The sequence below is a fragment of the Lagopus leucura genome, unplaced genomic scaffold (genome assembly GCF_019238085.1).
Source record: "Lagopus leucura isolate 7727_CA_CO unplaced genomic scaffold, USGS_WTPT01 Super-Scaffold_100009, whole genome shotgun sequence".
NCBI lineage: Eukaryota > Metazoa > Chordata > Aves > Galliformes > Phasianidae > Lagopus > Lagopus leucura.
In genome coordinates, this window is record NW_024962266.1 from 9,249,487 (window position 1) to 9,272,047 (window position 22,561).

The following is a 22,561-nucleotide window of genomic DNA, read 5'->3' on the forward strand; positions in this document are numbered from 1 at the left end:
CTTTGCCAGCTGGCATTTGCACCATGATTTACGTATGAGCCAATTGTTTCCCCTTGTCGTTGTTCTACTCGGCTGACCCAGGCGAGCTGTTTGGAGGGCATCCTTTGTGGGTTATCCCAGCGGCTGCTCGTGTGGTTTCAGCGCTGCGCGGTGACTGCGGTGATCCCAATATAGCCCTGTTAAGATTCGGAGTATCACTGGTATGGCAACTATTTAAGGTGGTAGTGCTCTCTAAGAGCAGGCCACCTACATCGGGTGTGTCGGCAGCAGCGCATCACAGCCGGTGCGTGATAGAACAGACGCCTTTCCGAGTCGTATGAGACCCGTGGGCGCCTCGCGCAGGGCGGTCTGCTTACATTCAGCGCTGGCGACGCTTATCTACTGTAGGTTGGCACATCAGCACTGCTGGAGCGCTTCTCCGAGCCTCACCGCGCGCCTCCAGAAAGCACAGGGGAGTGGTGCTATCTGCGCGCAGCCGAGCGCCGTGCCCCCACGAGAGCTCCTATGGCTGCCGCGGGGCGGGGCGGGGCGCGGCGGGAGGAGCGGCCATTTCACGGCGCCGCGCGCGTTGCCGTGCCCCGCCCGTCGCGGCCGCCTCGGGCGGGTGGGGCGGTGCTGCCGCTCTCCGTCTCGTCGCGGGCGGGGCCGGCCCCGCTCCTCCCGCGGCCCCTCCTGCCCGCGCCCGGTCCCGGGGTTCCGAGCGGCTGTGTGCGGCTGTCCGCTGTGCCCCGCGCCATGCTGCCGCTCCTGCGCTTCTTCGCGCTGCCCGCCGCCTGCGACGGCAGCCGGGATGGCGACTCGCGGTACGCCAACCTCTTCAAGAAGCTGGACCTCAACGAGGATGGGAGGGTGGACATCGCCGAGCTCCAGACGGGCCTCCAAGCCATGGGCATCCCGCTGGGCAAGGAGGCGGAGGAGGTAGGAGCGCGGCGTGCCCCTTCTCGAGGCGGTCCCTCCCGCAGCCCGCGCCTCGTCCCGAGGGTCGCTGAGAGGCGGCGCTGCCCACGGGGGCTGCCCGGAGCCGGGGCTGCCCGAGACGCAGCCGTGTGCCGCCGGCTTCGGGCCTGCTCCGGGAGCTGTGCTGTACGGTTCTAAGTGTGGTAATTCGAGTGCAAACGCTATTCAGAGCGTAGCAGCCGGTGGTTCTGTTGCCAGACGGGCTTGGCCTAGCTTAGTCATCGCTCATCACTTCTGCACTTCCTTGGCCCATATTGCGTGATGTGCGATGGTGTCCCAGCGCGGGGAAGGATGTAGCTCACGGCTGTGGTGTCAGTCGCTGTTTGCGCGATCTAGGTCAGAGTAAGTGTGTGGCCAGTGGGTAGGTAAGATTCCGTTTCAGTCGTGTGGCAGCTGGCAGCAGTGTCAGAACAAGCGGGTGAGCCCAGCTCTCCATCGGCACGCGGTGGCAGCTGGTGTCACAGCTCCTGCGTGTAAAAGCGCTTGAGTATAGCGGTAACCTTGTGACCGCTGAACAGATACAGCTCTTGCTTTGTTCTGCAGGTTCTACAGTGACTGTGATGGCTTAAAACCAAAAGAGGGGAGTTCTAGGTTAGGTGTTAGGAAAAAAAATCTTTATTCTGAGGCAGTGAGGCCCTGGCACAGGCTGTCCAGAGAAGCTGTGGATGCCCCATTCATGGAGGTCCTCAAGTCCAGCTTGGGTGGGGCCCTGGGCAGCTGGAGCTGTCAGGTGCCAGCTAACCCATGGCAGGGGGTTGGAGCCCAATTATCTTTTAGGTCCCTTCCAACGCAGTCAGTACTATCATTCTGTGACTGCGATGTTTTTCTATTCCCTTTTATGAATGGTTTCTGCCTAAGTCAGTAAAACTTGAGTCATCAAGTGCTGAAGTGCTCTTACGCTGCCAAATCTGATCTGCACCTGGATGAGAAACTTCTGTTTTCTAGTTGTTTTCAATGATGCCTCAGGATCAGAATGTAAAATCATTTAATGCCCAATTCTGAGGGTGGAAGTATTTGTGTGATAAAGCAAGTCTGCATTATAGGAGCAGCTTCTAGGTTTCACTTTTATCTCTTTATAAGGTATTGTTTACTGAAGCTGTTGAAGTTGTCTTCAGTGGGCTCCGTTAATTTTAGCAGTTGTAACACTTTCTCTTGTGCCGATCTTTCATTAGGAAACAGAACTGGTACATGGACATGAAAATTATTTTGGAAAGCAGGTAGCTTGTATCTGCGGTCATGTGAGATGTATGGCTTGGACTCATGCTGATGGTGGTGTGCACTGATGCTTAAGCAGTGTTGTCTGGCTTCATACATCATTCAGCAGACATAACTTCCAAACGACATGGAGGAATTTGGACTTCAGTTTTACTTCTGCAAGTCAGATGTAGGTGTGGTGGGCTAAACAGGGACAGCAGAGGTCTGTGCTTGAGTTGTTACTTTAATGGTGCTGTTCTTTATTTCAATATCAAGAGCAGTCAGACAGCGTCCCAGTACTGTGCCAGAGTGAGCCATTGTGTAGATTTTGGTAGAGGATGAGAGAGGTGAACTTAAATTTTGACAAGAGTGCTCAGAGATATGTTGGGTAAGCCATTCAATTTCAGTGACCTTGTGCTAATTCTGGCACACTCCTTATTCCTTCCAGAGGTTTTGGTCTGCTTTCCTCCCTCTTGACATATGTAACTCTCTGCCTTAGATGCTTGAAGGCGAAGTATCCTGCAGGTCTTGTGTGAGTTGAATGGTGCTACTGTGAGAGTATAAATGAGTCGTAAGCATACTTCCACTTGAATATTGCTTGTGGTCAAAATCATCTTCGTAATGAAATAAGTACCTGGATTTTCAGCCCTTGGTTGATTAAGGAAGGACAGTTGGGTCTGCTTACCCATGAGAACTGGTTGCAAGCTCCAGTCACACATTATGTACAAGTTGTTGAAAACCTGTTGTACCAGTTAGACTGTAACAATCTAGGGTTTTTAGTTAAAGAGAACAATAAAGGGATAGGTGTCCGGTTTTCTGACAGTTAACGAGGATGGTCTTCCAACATAGTTTACTGAGAGTCCTGAGACATAAGTGACATGTTTCTGAAGTTTTGAGCAACTCATAAGTGAAGTTCCAAGTGATTTTTATGTTCCGCATGATGTTTTCCATGCAAAGCGCAGACCTAAGTGTCTGTCCAAGCCTTGATTGATGCAGGACAAACTGGTAGTGAAACCTATGAAATCAATTGAGATAAGCTACACCCTCATGGCTGTAATGGGGAGTAGGAACGGGCTGTTCTAGTTTCCTGAGAAACACAGTGTAAACAAAGTCAGCCGTGAGTCACATCAGGCTTTTGAGGTGGGTCAACCAATTACTAGAGTGCACTAGAACATTTATATGCTCACCATTTCAATGGTGCGCATAGTTTTTACTTGAAAAGACTTCCTATAGTAGGAGAGCCTCAGTGAGACTTGCTGTTGCTTTCTTTCCTGTCTTTATGCAACTAATCTGCTTCTTGTGCTCTTACTTGAGGCACTACTTGAAGCTGCATTCTCCCACTTAGTCCCTATCTCAGGCTCTAGATTGGTGTTTAATTCAATAAACTTTTTACTACTTGGTAAAAAGGCATTTTATTAATGAAGTTACATATGTAGTCTTCACCTTTATGTTTGGGGAGGCAGAAATAATCTTATAATTGCTATTAACTAATGAGTAAGGAAATGAAATGGAGCGATATTATAAATGTGGCCAAGGGTTCTGCCCTGCCCAATAGCATGGCGATGTGGGTATGAGCAGACCTTTGGATATCCTATAGAAGAGCAGACTGCACTTTCTTGTGGCTGAGTCAGGGTGTCAGGCCTTGCACTCACTTGATAAGGTGCAAGTCTGGGTTAGATCTCCAAAAACCTCCTGTTTGTAGTGAAACATGTCTCCGTGGGAGTGTTGGTCACTGTACTTATGGCGAACACTGCTCCCTCCTGGCTAACTTTTGGTAAACAACAGATGGCTTACTTGTTTCCCTGCAAAGTCTATTGGCTCATCCCAAGTCATCGCCTTCATGCTATAAATTAGTGATTATGCTCTTATTACTGCTTTTCTCTTTGCACTGAAACAATGTGTATTCCTCTCTAGGAGTTTGTGTGGTTTCTGAAGTTACAGAGCTGCTATCCATTCGAGCAATAGACATGTGCGCTCCTTTGAATTAAGCTTTCATCTGTTTTCTTGACAGTTTTATTGATGTTTAATGTACGATGGGACACTCTTTAGATGAAGTAACACAGTAGATATCAGATTGATGTGTTGCGAGTAGGTAACTTGTTCCTCTTTAAGGAAGAATCATTCTTTTTCTCCATAGAAAGGCATCCTAGCCCAAAGTGACAGAAGCTCCTGACTTTGCGGTCTGTTTGACCTGCCTCCTGTCAGTGTGTGACAGAAAAGTAAACCACTGAAAAATCCGAAATGTCTGCTTCTTAGAGGCTGCCAGGATGACTCCTTTTTTATTTTGTAGTATATTACTTGCTAGGAAAGGATAACTTTGTAAAGCTTTGCAAAAGATTCCTAACATTGTATGTCAGCGCCTACAAAGAAGGAATCCAGTGTGGTGAAAACATCAGATGGATCTCCACAACTACTTTAGCAGCTATTGTACAGTTAATTTGGGTTAGGAGAGTTGTCTGATAGCAATACTAAATATCAGATCGCAAATGATCTCATCCCGTGTCTTCAGAATGCAGTGAGTCTCTTAGATACGAGCACCATACATGGTGTGCATGGTTATACTATTTTTGTTCACCCTTTCCTTCTGTTGCAATCAATCCTTACAGTAAACCTGCAGGAGGCAAGCTCCATGTTTTAAGCTTCAGTTTCTGCTAGAAACAGCCAACCATTCACACTCAGGATCTATTTATGTGTTGAGTCCTGGAGCTAGACATAGGAAGATAGTATTGGAATGAATAACTGCATTCTGGAGACAGTATGATCTTATTTGGTCTGTCTGTCAGGTTGAAATGTAAGTCTAGTTGTGCCCAGCTATGTGAAGGCCCTTTTAGTTGAAGAAGCAGTGTGATGAGATACCTCCATGTAGTGGAAATGGGGCCCAATGACACTGAATTCTCAGCAGTCAGAACATGGTCTGCTTGGAGTAATCAGTTGTGTTTATGGAACTTGTAATTTTGCTCTTACCTGCGATGAACCAGTAAGAAGACTGTGGCTCGCCTTTCCCTACTGCAGAGTGAGGTGCTGAGGGCAAAGAGCAGGAAGGAGAAACTGTAGCTGGTGGAAGGATCTGTTACTGCAAACAGTGCGTGTCTGCTCTACCAGGATGGGGGGCTCTGTTTATGGCGGTGTCTGACAGTGTCACCTGCTGGGTACTGTTTAAATGCCATTATAGCCTTTGGGAAAGAAGTGAACAAATAAGAATGGGATGTGAAAATATAGTGGGATTTCTAGGGAGGTAATGCAAATGATTGCTTTGCTCAAAGCAGGATGCCGGGAGGTATTTTTGAACTTCGACAGCGGTCTTATTTGTTAGTCTTATTGGGACTCATTGACTGGAGCAATGTGTGGGTGCATCTTGGGGCCCTTTGGCTTCATTCTGTGTTTATCCCTCAAATGCTCTGTCACAAGAGTGGTTTTAATAAACTTTTCTACTGTGTTTCACGTTATCATTTTGTGTTATGGATTTGTGTAGTCTTGGCAGATACAGGTAGGAAAAAAAAAAACAGAAAAAAAATACCAGTTCTTGGTATGAGAGGATGTGTGTCCAGAGAAGACCAAGGCTGCCTGTGATCAAGCTGTGGCTGGATCCCAGTAGATTTCAGTCTAAAACATTTATAATTGCGAAATGCAGAGTTATGTGAATGACTGACGCTAATTATTTTTGAGGCAAAGATGGAAAGAACAGAATAGAGGGAGGAGAAGGGAATGAAGGGAATGACAGGATTGCTGCGGAGAAGTATCCTTGAGATAGGCATCTGAAGGATACTGAAAGAAAACATGTATCTTCTGTGTCCAAAAGACACACTGTTCTTACCTTGGTGTTGGTTTGTTTTCTGTGCAGTATCTGTGACTGTGCCCTTTGGAGCTCTATCCATAGATTACAGAACAATGAATTGCTAATTGCACCAATTCTGAGTCTTTAAATGCTGTTTATTTTTACTTGTAATTAGCAGAATAGGAAGCCAGAAATGCCCAGTAATTTCTTGATGGATTTCTTCCTGTTAATTTTTTTTTGGAAGTTGTATTAATGAGCTGTAATAACAGGCTAATACAGGCAGTCATTTGTTCTGAGTAGCCCCACTTCATGCACAGTTCAGTTTTGTAACCAGAAGAATGTGGTGGCTTATACGTAATGCAAAAACAGTTACACCAAGTACCATAGGAAAACTCAAGTGTAGATTTAAAAGAAAAGTCTACATGAAAGAACTATGATTGCTTGTTTTGCATTTTCTTTCTTTTCTATAGCAGTGAATGTGTTCAAGTTCATGACTGGCACAGAGTAATCTGATAATTCATTGGGACACTTTTGAAGTCAGGATTTTTTAGGGTCTGTAACTTTGCTGGTGTTTTCAACAGACCCGCTGGCTTAGGTTCCCACATCTAGGAACCCTTCTGGAGAAAAAATGTTTTATGTAAGAAAGTTCTTCACTATTTGTCTAGTTTTGGTCTCTCGAATTGCTGTAGCCTTGCTGTGCAGGACTTGGAAAGCAGAGTGTAACAAACTACAAAGCAGAAGAACAGAAGTGAGAGAATTGTTATAAAAAGTAAAAATGGAAGGAATGTCATGGCCAAACAGGGTCAGCACAGGAGTGCTGTAGTCTATATGTGTGGAGGCCCGCAGCGCGAGAATGAAAGATGATCCAAATAGATCTTTAAGTATTTGTAGCTCTGTAAATTCTTAGCAGTTCTTTCTGGTCACTGCTTCACTGTATAGCAGATTATCTTTATGATTCTTGGTTGACATTTTTAGATGAGAAAAGAAATGGCAGCGCTTAAGAAAAGAAACTCCTGTGACTCAGGGCTGGGTCTACTGAAGGGTGATGTGGTTCCCTGGTAGCAACAGTACGTGGCAGGTGTTAGTGCTGGGCACGCTTAGCACTGGTTCCCAGGGCTTGCACACAGCAGCTGGCACCTAAGTTGGTTCTGCTCCATTGTTGTAAACACGCCTATGTTAAAAATGCATCCAGTTTTCCACCGGAGAAGTAGTTGAAGCAGGAAGTGATGTGGTGACGAGTGGTTATAACTATGTGAAATGTCTTATCTGGCAGTATATGAAATGAGGAGCAGCAGTCTGATTGCTTGCTGGACATCAGTGAGGTAACTGAACACTGCTTGCCCAGGGAGACTGTGGCATCTCCCTCCTTGGAGGAGCTCACAACTCAAGCAGACGTGGTCCAGCATGACCTGATCTATTTGGGCTGAGTTTTTGCATGTGCTGTGAGTGAGCAATTTGCATGTGGGGGCTGGCACTGCACTCGCTGCAGCACCTGCTGGCTTCCTGGGGCTGTGCCCAGGGAATGCGCAGCTCCCACCGGCCCATTTCTGTCCTCTGTGTGGAAGGCACTTCTCAGAGTGTTCTGTTTGTCCTCCAGGCTTGGGGTTTCAGTCTCAAACTTCAACACTTACATAAAGAGTACATTTTTACAGGCTTTAAGAAGCTTTTGTTTATATTAACTTTTCAGATCTTTGGGGGAGGAGAGAGCAGCGTGCATTTTTGTTCCCTGCTGTTTCTATTCTGCTCAAACAGGCTTGAAATTTGTAAAAGAATGGCAGGACCAGGATAGGTGGAGACTCATGCACGTGGCTTCCTAGCTGCTGCAGCATGAAGTGTGCCTGTGGGGCAGATGGAGAGAAAGGTGCCCCCTTCACACACGCTAATTGCCGGCTCTGTGAACCTCTGAGGAATTTCCGCTTTCTTTGGCTCACGTCATCCTGAGCAGTGGAGGATTTGTAATTGGAATGTTGCGTATGTTTTATTGTGCCTCTGAGCCAGAACAACACTTTCCTTGTTTCCTATTTGTGTAGCTCAGGTAGGGAGCAGTACCAGCTGGCCTTGATGAGAGTTTACATAACTGACCCCTTTTGAGTTGGTTGGGAGGACCATGTGATACAGGATGCTGTGTGTGCTGGGTGAAGGGTTGGGATGGCGTTGTCTTCAGTGCAGGGGCTCCTTCTGCCAAGAGTCATTTTTAATGGACTTCTTTTGGTGGATTTGTCTATTAGAAGGTGGTTGTCAGGAATGCATCCATAAACTTAAGTAAATATGATGTGTTTGTTTTTGTAGGATGTGGGCATTACATGTAACTGAATTGTTGATTAGATTATTGTTGATGAGTTATTGATAGAATCAACAGCTAAGCTGGAGTATATTAAGGACAGAACCACAGAAGTGTTTCTCAGCTGAGATCAAACACCTTTATTGGAGTATGTGTTATCTTGCATAGATTTCCCTGTGCATAGTGTGCTGCATTATCAGAGCTAAATAATTTGCCCCATATATTTCACTGTTGAGTACCACATAATCCTTAGCCTTTTAGTTGAGAACCCTATCAGTACTATACATTTTGGGTGGGTTTTCTTTGCTTTTTTTCTTTTTGAGATTAAACATTAAACTTTTTAGTGTGTGGATAAGGAAAGATGAAGGGGACATTACGGATGTCTGAACACTTTCGAAAGCAATAAACAGACCAGAATGCTCAGCTTCATTTATGTTTGGTGTCTGTAGGCTAATCTTATTAGACTTTGCTCTTTTGAGGATTTAAACTAATTATGGTGTGTCATGGTGGAAGTTTTTTTTTTTTTTTTTAAAAAAAAAGTAAAATAAAACAGACTTTGCTGATTACAACGACCAAGCAAATGCTGCTGATTTACTTAGCAGTTGTGCAAGACAGTCTTGCAAAATAGAAGGTGTTTGGAAGAATCTTTGGCGTATGCTGTAAATATACCTTCATGTGCTCAGTAACTCATGCTTTCAGATTGCTCTTGTACTGTGCATTGTCCTCTTGGGATTACCCACACCGAGCAACAACACAGGAACTAGTGCCCAAATGGAGAAACGGGACATAACTTCCCCTCAAATCTTTTGTTTTAGAGCAGAAGCATTGGGATGAACTTCCTTCCCCTGTTCTTTGCATCCTGTTGGATGAGCCAGTGGCACTGTGGGCACGTGAAGAGAGTGGGCAGCGTCCATTGGAGCACTGCTGCTGGGCCTTCTGTCCTGATCCCGCTGCTGTCTACTGCTCTGTTTAAGGAGCAGTTTGTACCGTGGCTTCAGATCCAAGCTGATACATCCTGCAGAGCTTGCTAGCCTGGGCATTGCTCGCCTCCGTGCTTTGCCCTTGCAGACATGCCTCAGCTGTTACACCCTGAGAGGTTGCTTTAATTTCCCATTTATTGTAAAATGTATTTTCACACATAAAGATGATACACTGTTTTGGTGCTTTGAATGAAAAGTATAAGCCCTAGGCAGTCATGCCATTGCTTTTGTATTTCAGGCTTGTTTTGTACTGTGCTGGCAATTGTATAATGTGTTCAACTCATAGTTAATTTTATATGCAGGGTGTCTGATCAGCAGGGCAGTTACAAGCAAATACATGCAAAAGTGGAAGATAACTGTTGTTGTGGTGTGTGTGGTGAGGAATTCTTTGTCAGTAGTTAAATAGTTAATTGCTAGTGTAATTCAGAATAGACCACTAGATTCAAGAGGATAGCTGAGACTGTGGAATTGTACTGGAATGTTGTAAACTTCAAGTAGAGCTGGAAAATTGCAGGCTTAGAATTGTTTTCTGCCATGATTTTGTCATATCTCCCAGGCTGTCCTCCACAAATGGTTTGATCCCTGGAGGTGTAACTTGTGTTTGAATAAGCAAGTTTTGGGAATAAAAGCTAATGCCATCTTTGAGTATAGTTTGTTTTTTTTCTTGTCATTATGAAGCTACTAAGAATTTGTTAAATTCTGGGGACAGAACCGAGCTCTGAAGTGTGAGTTAGCTCTGTGTTTTCCTGACTTGACTCTCAGTGTGGCCAATACGGTACATGTTAAACCTCAGCTGTGTTATGCTGTTGTTACCTTGTGAGTTGCTATATTTCATAAAGTCAAATGTTACATTTTCTCCCAACAGAAAATCTTTAAAGCTGGTGACACTAACCAGGATGGGCAGTTAGATTTTGAAGAATTTATGCAGTATCTTAAAGATCATGAGAAGAAAATGAAACTGGCGTTTAAGAGCCTGGACAAAAACAATGATGGTAGGCTGCTATTTGATGTGTTCAAATGTTTGAAGGAACTACATTTCCAAAGTTATCTTGACTTAAATTTTGTTTAAATTGGAGACAAAAAATTATGTGTGGGAATCCTTGATTTCTTTGGCTTAACAGGAACGCAGTTAGTGTTTTCTGTAGGGTGAAATAAGTCTCTTTTTTTCCCTTTTCTTTTTTTTACTTTCCAGATTTGTTCATCTGGGTGTCTTTGCTTTGTAGAGAGTAAGGCTATAAGGAAGTTACTGTCTATCAATTCCAGATAAAATAACTGTTAACTTACTGTATGTATCTTATTTGGGTGTAGAATTTTAGTGTTCTTACCTTTGCTCTGTCCTTAGATAATAAAAATGCATTGCCTCTGTTGAAATTCTTTTCTTAAATAATCTTTTGCTATTGTGTAGATGTTATAGAATATTAGAAACATTGAATGGTTTGAGTTGGAAGGGACCTCAAGATCATCAAGGTCCCATCCCTCTGCCATAGGCAAAGTTGCCAACTGCTAGATCATGTACTGGATCAGGTTGCCCAGGGCTCCATCCCCGCTGGCCTTAAAAACCTCCAGAGGCACCCAAAACCTCTGTGGACAGCCTGTTCCAGCACCTCTCCGCTCTCTCAGTGGAAAAAGTTCCCCCTGACATCTAAAGGAGGGGAGGTTTGGGTTAGTTTAACACCATTCCCTTTGTCCTATTACCTGTACAAAAAGTTGATTTCCCTTCTATTTATAATCTCCCTTTAAATTGGAAGGCCACAGGGAGATCTCCTCACAGCCTTTTCTTCTCCAGGCTGAACAAGCCCAGGTCCTTCAGCCTGTCTTCATGAGGTGCTCCAGCCCTGATGGCCCCAACTTTTCAAGTGTGATGGAGACTGGCAACCACATTAATCAGTTCCTTTAGGACTCTGTCATGTATGTTGTCTGACTCCACAGACTTGAGCACATTCAGTCTCTCAAGGCAGTCTCAGACTAATGTATTAAGTCCAGTGGACTCTGTATTGTATATATCATTATCTTTCTTTTTATGTTTCAAGGAAAAATTGAGCCATCAGAAGTTGTCCAGTCCCTCAAGATACTGGGTATAAACATTTCAGAAAAACAGGCAGAAAAGATCCTGCAAAGGTCAGAACTTAATATTCTGAGCTTCTTTATGTTCTTCATATTTCTTATAATTCAGAGAATGCAGCAACTGAATGGGTTTGTAACTTTGAAATGGTGTTGGTAACTTCAGTAGTGCATATATAGGAATTCTCACTTTCCATCTGTTCTTGGGTTATAGCATATAACCCCAGAACATATAACCCTGTTCTAGCATATAACCCTGTTTTAGCATACGATTTTGGGAGGGGAATGTTTATACCTCATTTCTATACAAATATTGTTAGAAACAAAGGTTGTTTCTATTGTATCTGTATCTTATATATATATATCTATATATTGTATCTATATCTGTATCTATTTTACAATAGAGAATGCTAGATACACTTGAATAAGAAATGTATGGTATTGAAATACCGTGGCAGATTTACCCTTGAAGTCTCCATATATTGTCTGTAGAATGGATCACTGTGATGGCCAATATCTCAGATAAAGTCTGTTTTCTTAGCTGGTTTTGTTCTGTTTGTGTTTTGTTTTTTAGTATTGATGCTGACGGAACAATGTCAGTAGATTGGAATGAGTGGAGAGATCATTTTATGTTTAACCCTGCTACGGACATAGAGGAAATAATCCGATACTGGAAACATTCCACTGTAAGTTCAATTCAGTGCATCTTTTAAGTTCGTTTCTGCTAGGGCAACTTACAGTATTGAGCATAACAACTTCAGTTATATTTTGTGCATTTAAAAGATTCTTCAGATACCTTTTAATTGCCAGTAATTCCTAGAAGGAAATCTTTTTCTTGGAGATACTCCATAGAAAGTAGTAATAACATTAAGCATTCTCTTCAACATTACATTACATTCTTATGTTCAGTGCTCTTGATGTGTTGAAACATACATGGAAACATTTTAACTCCTGTGTTGAAGTCAGTTCAGTAATTGCATTTCTCTAGTAATATTATCATTACCATAAAATCACAGCTGTCTTTGTCTACTTTGTATATGTTCTTGCCTTGTTCGGTGTTATGGAATTTCCTTTAAGAATTATAGGATATACAGCAACAAGCAGACAGTTTTTTAGGTTAGCACTGAATGGAGCTCTTACCATCTTAGTGGCTGACTTTAAACAAAGAATAATAAGGTAAATAAGCCAGTAACAATCCACTTTACTTTGTTTTTCTGGTACAGGGAAGGGTAATCTGTATAGTTATGGAATAATCTGTAAAGTTAGGTGAAGATGAACTTCTTTGAGCGTATTGAGACCAATCATGCTTTGAGGGACTGGTCAGCACTTCCATAATAAAAAACAGTCTGAGATGTGAAACATTTGAGCAGCTCACACTGCACAGACTAAATTCAGTTGTGCTTGCCAGAAAGAAACTAGGTTCCTGTTTGCTGAAGAAAAGTTCTTGGAGTGCTGCTTTGTGATCAGATGGGCTTGGTCCCGGCTTGTGCTTTTATCACTTTTAAATATAAGAGCTATGTTTTAATTATTCATTTTATTATTTATCTATTTTTGTTATTATGGAATGTCCTTAATTATTCCTAAGGAAAGAGTGTAGATGTCTCTTGTGATGTTCTGGTTTGGGCTCAGTTATGACCCAGTTATCTCAGCAAGCAAAATCCAGCTATGCAGTAACACAGCTGCTGCTTCAGATAAGAGCAGATGTGAGATGTCACATGACTGGCTGACAGCTCTTGAAACTGTTTGCTTTTTTAATTGTATACTTTTATAATTATGTAATTTTAATTGCTGTCAGAATCTTCTGAGGAGATAGCTGCACTGGCAGTTATTAAGATAGTTGTGGTCTTTGGTTATAAGTCTCTCCTAAATTTAAGAAAAAAGAAGTTAAAGCTAGATTTAGTTATTGAAGTTGCATTTAGGGGTCAGTAGATATATTGTTTAAACTCTGGTAGATATGCATATAGTATCTGTAAAATCTATTGATTTTATACTTTCAGAGTTCTGATGGATACTTTGCTGACTCCATTTGTTGTTGAGTAACTGATGACACCTTATTTGGAAATCATGGATGTCAGAAAAAACCAAGATTTTCTCTTAAATCTGTTTCATGTTCAATACCCAGACTAGTTAAGTCTTACCCCAGTTGTGGGTAATCTACATAATAATTTATATATAATCTGCATACTGCAATTTTTACCGTCTGAACGAGCAAGTCAGTTGTCAGCCTGCTTAACAGAGATCTCACTAGGATGTATTGTCTGAACTCAACATCAGCAGCAATAAAAATGGGTTTGTGAGTTAACATACTTTCTGGTCAGTACTTGTTATCATTTATAGAAACATTCCTGATTCTTTGTAGGCTTTCTTTATGCCTAGTATTAGCTTTTCATTATCTCTGGTGCAATTGTTCTGTTTTTATCATGCTTATAAATGACATGAAGAGCAAAGAATCCATTAAGTGACACGTTCAATTAACACAGACTTCAGTGATAAAGCTGTCCAAGGCATAATACTGGAATCTTCTTTGATCATATTGAATGTTAACACAAAGATGCAACTGTTAAAGAAATGTCAAACTTGTATAGCTGAATAGAAGTCATTAATATGTATTTCAGTGTAACTGCTAATGAGAGGAAACTTCTTAGAACAGTCATTTTATAAGCCAATACACAACAGCTACTGGGAATTGAATATTCTGGTATATCAACTATAAAATGATTAGTTTAAGATGTCAGTAGGAGTGAGAAAAAATCCCACGTATATGTGAATGCATTAGCATGAGAGAGAAATCTCTTGTTAGTGTCCTTAAGAGATTACTAAGCTAATCCTAGAAGACTGTCTGGTGAAAGGTTAGCATTGACAGTAAGCATTTGAGCCTTAGTGCTCTCTGAAAACGTTTACTGATCATGACAGGATGTCTTTGTTTGGGTCATACTCAAGACAGAAATTTGTCGTTATTTTTAATGATGATGGTGCAGTCTTTGAAATGGTGGGTATGTGGTATATTGCTCAATATCTGTTTAGAAGTAATTAAAAATACTGTTCATTGAATAGCAATAGCAATACGTAGCAAGTTGATTTTTTGAATGCAAACTAATTCACTTATGTTGAACTAGCATTTTATTTCTGCTCTTAGCTGGTAGGTTAATTTGGAATTAGCACTATTGGTAAAATCAAGGTAGTGGAGTAAGATGGTTATTTGCAGCCCTTTGCTTTGGATTCTAATAGGTGCTGGATATTGGAGATAGTTTGACTGTTCCAGATGAGTTCACAGAGGAAGAGAAAAAGAGTGGACAGTGGTGGAAGCAGCTCTTAGCAGGAGGAGTGGCTGGTGCTATCTCTCGAACAGGTACAGCACCTTTAGATCGTCTAAAAGTAATGATGCAGGTAGGTGCAGCTTCTTCATTTCCATTTTATCATCTCAGTTTTAGAGACCTGTAACAAAAAGTTGATGGCCAAATAGAGTATGTAAATTCTGGAGATCTAGTTGTGTTTTAACACGCTCTATATTTTGTGCCCATTAGTGTTTTCCACATTGATATCAGCAAAAATGTAAACCAAATATTATACTACTTGTGCAATTAAAATAAAATTTTCAATGGTGAATTTTTTCTTTTTTCTTTTTTTTGCTAGTTGTTGTATTTATGCAGTGACTGGCTGCTTTAGGTGATGAGTTTTACAGGCTGATCAGAGCACTGTCCCTTACTCTGTTGGTTTTTTTGTTTTTGTTTTTTTCTTTTTAGGTTCATGGTTCAAAATCAAACAAAATGAATATTGCCAGTGGTTTTAAGCAAATGTTGAAAGAAGGTGGTGTTCGATCACTCTGGAGGGGAAATGGTGTAAATGTTGTCAAAATAGCTCCTGAGACAGCTATTAAATTCTGGGCTTATGAACAGGTAGGATGCTAAATAGAAATGGAAGTAGTAGTGTGTAATTCTTACTGTTTATTATGTACACTGTTGTGTTGTATAGGAGTTAGTGTTATGGTTGGGGATTTTGTGGTAGTAATGTAGAATAACTCAGGTTTTAACTAGCAGAAAACATAGGCTATTTTAAATCTTGTTTTCCTGACTTGGCCATTGACTTTTATAAGCAGTGTAGATTAAATCTGTCATAAATTTTAAGCTATCCTTCAGTTTTCGTAACTTCATAGGATACAGTGTACTGAGTTAATCTCGTTTTTAGCTTCAAAGTGAGAACAACCAAAACTGTAGCATGTTACACTGGCTGGATTTGAATAGGATTCTTTTTAAGTCAAATATCACAGTGATGCATGAGATGCCCTCACCCTGGATTTCAGAGTTATATTTACCTCAGAATCAGCTTTACACATCATGTTAAGGCCTAATCCTCCTTTAGAAAATGAACTACATTTCTGATGTAGTTAACTGATCGTTGTTTTCGGTTTTTTTTTCTTTTTGCCTAAGCAAGACTATATTAATGTATTGCACGTTTTTGTACAACAGTGAAATAAAATTAACAAAAATCAATTTTTGGGGAATTGCAAGACTGAGTGGCAGATGTAAATGCTGTAGAGAAACTGTGAGCATTCTGTTCCTTCCTCTTGCCCACCCTTTTGGGAGCAGACATTGGTTGTGTCCCTGCATGATAGTGTTTGTCCTGAATGATACTGTATGTATCTCTGCTGGTGTCCATATGAGCTGAGCTTTTGTTCTCCATCTGGATATCTTGATTTGTGAGGGAGTCAGAGCCCTCTTTGTCTGGGCAGCACACTGTAGGCTGTTTGTGGAGTACTGGACAGTAGTGTGAGTGACTGGTGCCTTTAATGTACAACATCTTTGCATGTTAGAATAGTTACCTCTTTTGTGAATCATTGATGATGGAGTAAGGGTAGTGCTGACTTTGTTGGGTTTGTAAATGCAACTATTAGTGTGTGGAAAAAATAAGTGAAGCTTGAAAAGGCATGTTCTATTGTACTCCTAACTCTAGTGGAACTCTTGCATCTTCTAAAAAGCATGTGATGTTTTATGTGCTTTATCTTCACAGTATAAGAAGATACTCACTAAAGATGATGGAAATTTAGGCACCATTGAAAGATTTGTATCGGGTTCTCTAGCCGGGGCAACAGCACAAACTTCTATTTATCCCATGGAGGTTAGTAGCAGAGAATTTGCTTCCTTTAGAATCTGCCAAACGTCTGGTTGGGCATTTTTGCACTTGAAATTATTGTAGGAATTCCCGTACGTACACTCTTTTATCCTATGTCGTTATTTTTACTTTTAACTTCCTTTCAGGATTGCAGCACTAGATACTTTAGAATAGATGCTGTTCTAGTTGATAGCTGTCATTTTTCTGTTTGTATAGCTGTCCTTTTAAGGTATCTTTTGCTTATTAAAAGATGCTGGGAATCCAGGTGTTGATACCACTTCTCTGTGTGTGCACACCAGAAATCTGGGTTATTGTATTGTATGATTGCATTTTGTGTGAATGTCCTTTTTGAAATATGCAATTAAATGTGTCATTGGAATCTAGTTTGGGAAAAGAAATCCTATAATGCATTTAACATTAAGTACATATTCAGACTTGTTTCTGAATTGGGCCTATATCTTTCCCACTATATGCATAAGCAAGGAATGATCTTGTCTGGAACAGAGCTGATGAAGTTGTATTATGATAGGGAGCCAAGTCAGATGAGGAGCTGGATGTGGAGGAAGAATAAAACAGCTACAGCAGAGATTTGATGGATTAACTAGTCTTTTCTCTGTGGGACATATTTCTGTGTATTTTGGTACTAAATTGTAAGCTAGTGTATAATGTTTGTGGTATTCTGCATTAGTGATAAAATCTGAAGAAGCTTACCCTTAGTCAGCCTTTAACAGTAGTAGTCATAAAGAAGACTTGTACTTCCAAATTCAAAGCAGTTCCAGAAAATGGAATAAGCAGGTGCGTATTGTGTTTTCCTGTATTTAGAAACTACAGTAATAAATACTTATGTAATTAAGACTACTGATTCTTCCCTTCAGGTTTTAAAGACCAGGTTGGCTGTGGGTAAAACAGGGCAATATTCTGGGATGTTTGACTGTGCTAAGAAGATCTTGAAAAGAGAAGGTGCAAAGGCCTTCTACAAAGGCTATATTCCTAACATTTTGGGTATAATTCCTTATGCTGGGATTGACCTTGCTGTTTATGAGGTGAGTGCAGATGGCTGACTGTATGTTCACGGAACATCTACTAATCTTTGAACAGAGTAATTGGTTACTGTTACTCAGTCAGATTTATAATACATCTGTAATGTTACAGTTACCCTGGTAAATGGGAATTGCTACTGAACTCACCAGATTTGCAGTTCTGTCATTTTTTGCTGCCTTTGGAGGGATCCTGTACAGACTGGTCATTATGTGCAGTGGTTTCATCTAACACACAGGACTCTTTTCTTCCATTCTGTCAGACAAGAAGTGTGCTTGTAAGGTTAAAGTGTATTAGATTTTGGTAACAGAACACTCTTGTGTAACTAAATGACCCCATTGGCTGGGAACATAACCTTTATATAGCAAACCTGAGCCTTAAAAACTTGACTAGTGTTCATATTAAGTTACCTGTCCTGCAGCTATCTCATTTTTTGCTATTTTTGATTTGTAGTTGAATTATAGTAATTTGAACTCCTTATGTATTTTTGCATGTCAACAGAATTCTTTGTAGCCAACATGTTGTTCTTGTGATGAGTTTGAAACACTGCACTGTTTCCTTTAAAGTACTGGCACCTTACGCTCATCAGCACCAATTAAAATGTTCTGTCTACCTTCACTTATTGAGTGTTGCTTCAGAATATGTCAAGTAACTAATATGCATGGGCTAATTTTATTTTAGTTTAGAAGTCTTGTTGTGATACAGTAGTAATTAGAGTCAGCAGAATTGCTTCAGCAAGTGTTTTCCAAGCTGTATGGAAGTTCTGTCCTATGGTTTGCATCTCTAATTTTGCATGGAGTGGCATGCCTGGTTGTATGAGTTTCTGTTGTGCCTGATGACATGCTGGGTCGTTCCTTCCCAAGTGTTAACTAGAGCATGGGCACTGCTGCCTGGTGTTGTGTCCTGGTATTTAAGGAATCTTTTTCCTGGCACTAACTGCTGTAGTCTGCAGTCCTTTACCACATGCAGAGGTTTTTGTGTATAGTCTTCACTCCAGTCATACAATTGTGCTTTTAGTGAACTTAATGCTTTTCCAGGATGAAACCCGTAACAGATCTTAAGAGTAAACATTTATTTACTTTTTCAAATGTAGATATCTTGTCTTATTATTTAATCTTTTATCTTGACAGCTCTTAAAGACCACATGGCTAGAACACTATGCATCAAGCTCTGCTAACCCAGGGGTTTTTGTGTTACTGGGATGTGGTACTGTTTCCAGCACATGTGGGCAGTTAGCCAGTTACCCTCTTGCTCTTGTCAGGACACGCATGCAGGCTCAAGGTGAGTCCAATTGTTCTGAAAATGTGTGTGTGTTCTCATTGAAATGAGGTTGTTTGTGGCAGCTGTAGCAGGGATGTGGGCATGAAGGATTTAAAAAAAAAAAAAAGAAAAAGCTTGAAGAATTAAGAGTTTATCTGATATGCAGGTAAGTAATGCATTTTAGTGGGATTTAGGCACATGGATCTCTCTGGAATATCTAGGGATTAAAGAGATTTGCTGCGAAGACATAAATTTTAATTGTTGGTCCTGAAAATGATAAGCTAGCTACTCAGTTGTTTAATACTTGCTGAAGAATTGTGATATTGCTGCAACTGTTCAATAACGTTGTCATCTTATTTTAGCGTCGGTGGAAGGAGCTCCACAGCTAAACATGGTCAGCCTCTTTCAAAAAATTGTTGCTACAGAAGGAATCCAAGGACTTTATAGGGGCATAGCCCCTAATTTTATGAAAGTTCTTCCAGCTGTCAGTATCAGTTACGTTGTGTATGAAAAAATGAAGCAGAATTTAGGAATAGCTTGAAGTAGAAAGGTGAGATATTTCTAATTTGGTTGGAATTAACAGAACAAAAATGATTTCTTCAGTAATCTGTTCTTACAATTAGAGACTGTGGAGAGATGCTGCGACTTCTGTTTTTGTTCTCCAGTGGGAGGAAACTTAATTTCTTGTACACAATTTGTAAACAGATACCTATGTTGCACTTTAATGTCACTAAATTGAGGAAAAAAAACCTGTATATTTAAATCAACTGTATGCCTACATATTCATATAATCATGCATATTTTACTCTTTTGTCTTCTCTAACTGAACTTGTCTCACATGAAACCAAAGGTAGAAGAAGTTCATACTGCCTTGATACTGAATTGATGAAAGTGACTTTGTTTTGTCATGCTGCCTGTCCTCAAGCCATTCACAGAAAACATTTTGCACTTCTAGAAGTAAGCACTTAATATCATTATTTTTGAAGGCAATCTAAGTTCTGAACATTGTTACCTTAGATACAGGAAGGAATAGCGTAACACATTAAATGTAGCCCACCACCTTTATTTTCAAGTTAACCTGTTTTTTTCTATAATGAGTATGAGCCTGAAAAACTACTGTTCCACGGTATCTAGAATACCTCAATTGATTTATATCATGTTTTTTGTAATGCAGTCAATGATTTTGGTATCTTGCTTCTTTGGACCTGCTTTCGCACTTGTAAATGCTAGCATGACAAGCTCTCGATTGCAATTAGATGTCTTATAGAACCAGTATACAGAAACAGAAAAAGCCTACTGGATTACTGGATCCATTCCTACAAGTGTAAGTTACTGTTTAAAAATGAGGTGAAGGATCCAGTATTAAGCTAGTGATGAATTAGCTGTTGGCTGTGTTGGAAGAAACTGACTTGGACAAGAATTCAAGCTCATCATAGCTGCCTTGAAGAGCAAAAGGCTTCTTGTTCATAATTTCTTCCCTTAGTATCAAAGGGTTACAGTCCCCTATGTGCTTTTAGCAAATAAGGGATTGTGTTATTATGTAAAGTTTTTAAAGGCTTGTCATGAAGGACAAATCCGCTTTCCCTCACAGTTTTGTGTGCAGTGTATGAAATTTGGGTCATGAAATACTGAAGCATTTTGTCTGTGTGACCAAATGGAACTGCAGCTCTCTAATGTCCATCAGGTTCATGTTAATAAAGCAAGTGAAGCACACACAGGGAACTTGTAAGTACTTGAGAAACAGTTCCTCATTTAAAGAAGAAAACGAAAGCAGCACTTCCTCCATGTAGAAAATAGGTATTTCCATGTATAAGCCACTTCCTTTATTTCTTGGAGGGGTGTGGAGCTGGGGCTGGTGGTATGATTTGTCTTATTTCAGTGGCCTTCAGTCCCAGATATTGAGGTAAGAAAAACAATTACTGCTGAACTCCTTTGTTATGCTTTTTCTGCAGTCTATATGATGTCTTAATTCTTTATTTACAGTAATCCCAAATCTACAGAGATAATTTTTATACTCAACTTGACCTTCAAAAAACACTTCTCTTTGACCACTTCCTGAAATTGCATTGCTGCAGGAAGAACTTAGATCCTATGCTAAGTTCCTGTAAGGCCTTTGAGGGTCTCTATGTGTACACATGAAGCCAAACACACACAGCTGCCCCATGTGTATGTGTGTGTATACACAAAATCAAACGCATCAACAAGTGCCCTTTGTTCCTTGTGTGGAAAACTGGGCCGTGTTCTTCAGTCAGCAGGTCAGATGTACGTCTGTGATCAGTGCTTCCATGATTGTTTTTTATCTTCATAAACTGATACATTACTTCCTAAGATTTGTATTATAAAATGTTTTATCAGATTTTAGAAAATGACAGCTTTGGCTGTGTCTTTTGGCCTTCAGTTTATGGAAACCTTGGACTTTGCACTTTTTAAAAAAACTGAGGAGTCGTTCTATCCAAATCATCCGTGTGTATGAAGCCTTTCCAATCTGAATGTTTCCTGGGTTTGCCAACATGTTTGTATCTTGTGGGATTTTTGAGATTGGTGATGTTGCCTGGTCATGTTGTCTGGCTGTGACCAATGAGCCACTGTGCGTGTGATTTCAGAAAAGTCTGTCTTCCAGACTTGGTCCTTACTTTTGTGTGCAAGTGCCATTATGAATATTGAAAATTATGTTGGTGATGCTTTCAAGCATTGAAAAGATGGAGTCATCTTCAAATTTCATTTTTCATTATGTGCCTCTGTGATGACTGTTCATTTGTATATTCTTTGTCTCTTAAGAAATGAATGTTTATCTTTTTAGCTATGTAAAACTACGAGTTTCTAATAAATGTTTGTTTCTTTATCTGGTTCAAGCGTGCTGATCTTTTCTGTGGCCGGTAGACAGGTTATATTTCTTTATTGCATTATAGGTGTACAACTTGCTGTAAAAGAGAAATGAACAATTTATGTAACGGTGTTTTTAAGACTAGCCTATACTTCATTTTTGTTTCATATTTGGAAATGTTGTTTGAGATGTTTTATAGTTGATTATCATTCTGTCAAAACAAAACAACAAACCCCTCTCATTCCATAGTGAAAGATCAAATAACGATCAGTGTTTTTTGCTCGTTCATTGGGCAGTGTAACAGCACAATTGCACCTGCATGACTGAATTCTTAATCATCAGGGAAATACATTTGCTTGTGTTCTTGATGTTTATCTTTTGATGTTAATCTTCCAAGTGAAAGGATCAATATAAAGCCTTTTCAAGGTAATTGTCTTAATTAACTCCATGTATGTAGCATGTTTACTCTCCTAGAAGCATGCTTGGTAGATAGCCTTGATAGCCCCCTGAGTTTCTCACACTGATATTTCCAATAGTTAAAGAAAACTGTAAACAAAGCCTTTGGGAGGCTTGTTTTGTCTCTGACTTCTTTTAAAATATATATAAAAATTAGAAGTTTCATTTCAAATGGTGGAAGTGGTACATGCTCTGTAAACTATTCCTAAATTTAAAACAAAAAGCGAAGACATTTGGTTCTACTTGAGACAAGAATGCTTTTAACAGAGTGGAAATTGTCTGCAAATGCTGGGCTGTCCTTGATATGTCTCATAATAGTCAACCACTGATCTCAGTGCCTGAGTTGCATGGTCCTTTCCACCCTCACAGGAAAGAAAATCAGTCTCACTGTAACATGGATATTAACGATGTTACTCCCAAATTAATCTACTGAGAAACTGAGTTCTATGGTCTTGATTGGATGCTTCTTTGATGTGTGGGAGCTGTTTCATGGGTAGTGTATTTATTTCAGATGCTTCATACCTGCAATGCATATATTTCTCAGTGCACAGCTTGTAACCATTATTTCTAACTGCTTGCAACTACAGGCATCTTATGCTGAAAGAGCACTGAGGCAAGAAGAATAC

At 40.5% G+C, this 22,561-nt stretch overlaps 1 protein-coding gene across 1 annotated transcript; it reads left to right on the forward strand.

Annotated features, from left to right (window-relative positions):
* The first annotated feature begins 705 nt into the window (after window positions 1-705).
* Window positions 706-21,507, forward strand: SLC25A24 (solute carrier family 25 member 24). The gene is made up of 10 exons (XM_042874006.1): window positions 706-918; window positions 10,053-10,179; window positions 11,218-11,305; window positions 11,823-11,934; window positions 14,477-14,635; window positions 14,992-15,144; window positions 16,256-16,363; window positions 17,233-17,400; window positions 18,526-18,676; window positions 19,018-21,507. Exons 1-10 carry the CDS (start codon window positions 736-738, stop codon window positions 19,194-19,196), a joined length of 1,428 nt encoding a protein of 475 aa, XP_042729940.1. The 5' UTR covers window positions 706-735; the 3' UTR covers window positions 19,197-21,507.
* Window positions 21,508-22,561: the final 1,054 nt, after the last annotated feature.

Bases quoted from the DNA above. Each gene is read 5' to 3' on its own strand.
- SLC25A24 (XM_042874006.1), top strand. From the start codon at position 736: ATGCTGCCGCTCCTGCGCTTCTTCGCGCTGCCCGCCGCCTGCGACGGC. The intron at 16,364-17,232 runs GTTAGTAGCAGA...TCTTCCCTTCAG, and splicing joins CTTCTATTTATCCCATGGAG to GTTTTAAAGACCAGGTTGGC. The intron at 18,677-19,017 runs GTGAGTCCAATT...ATCTTATTTTAG, and splicing joins GACACGCATGCAGGCTCAAG to CGTCGGTGGAAGGAGCTCCA.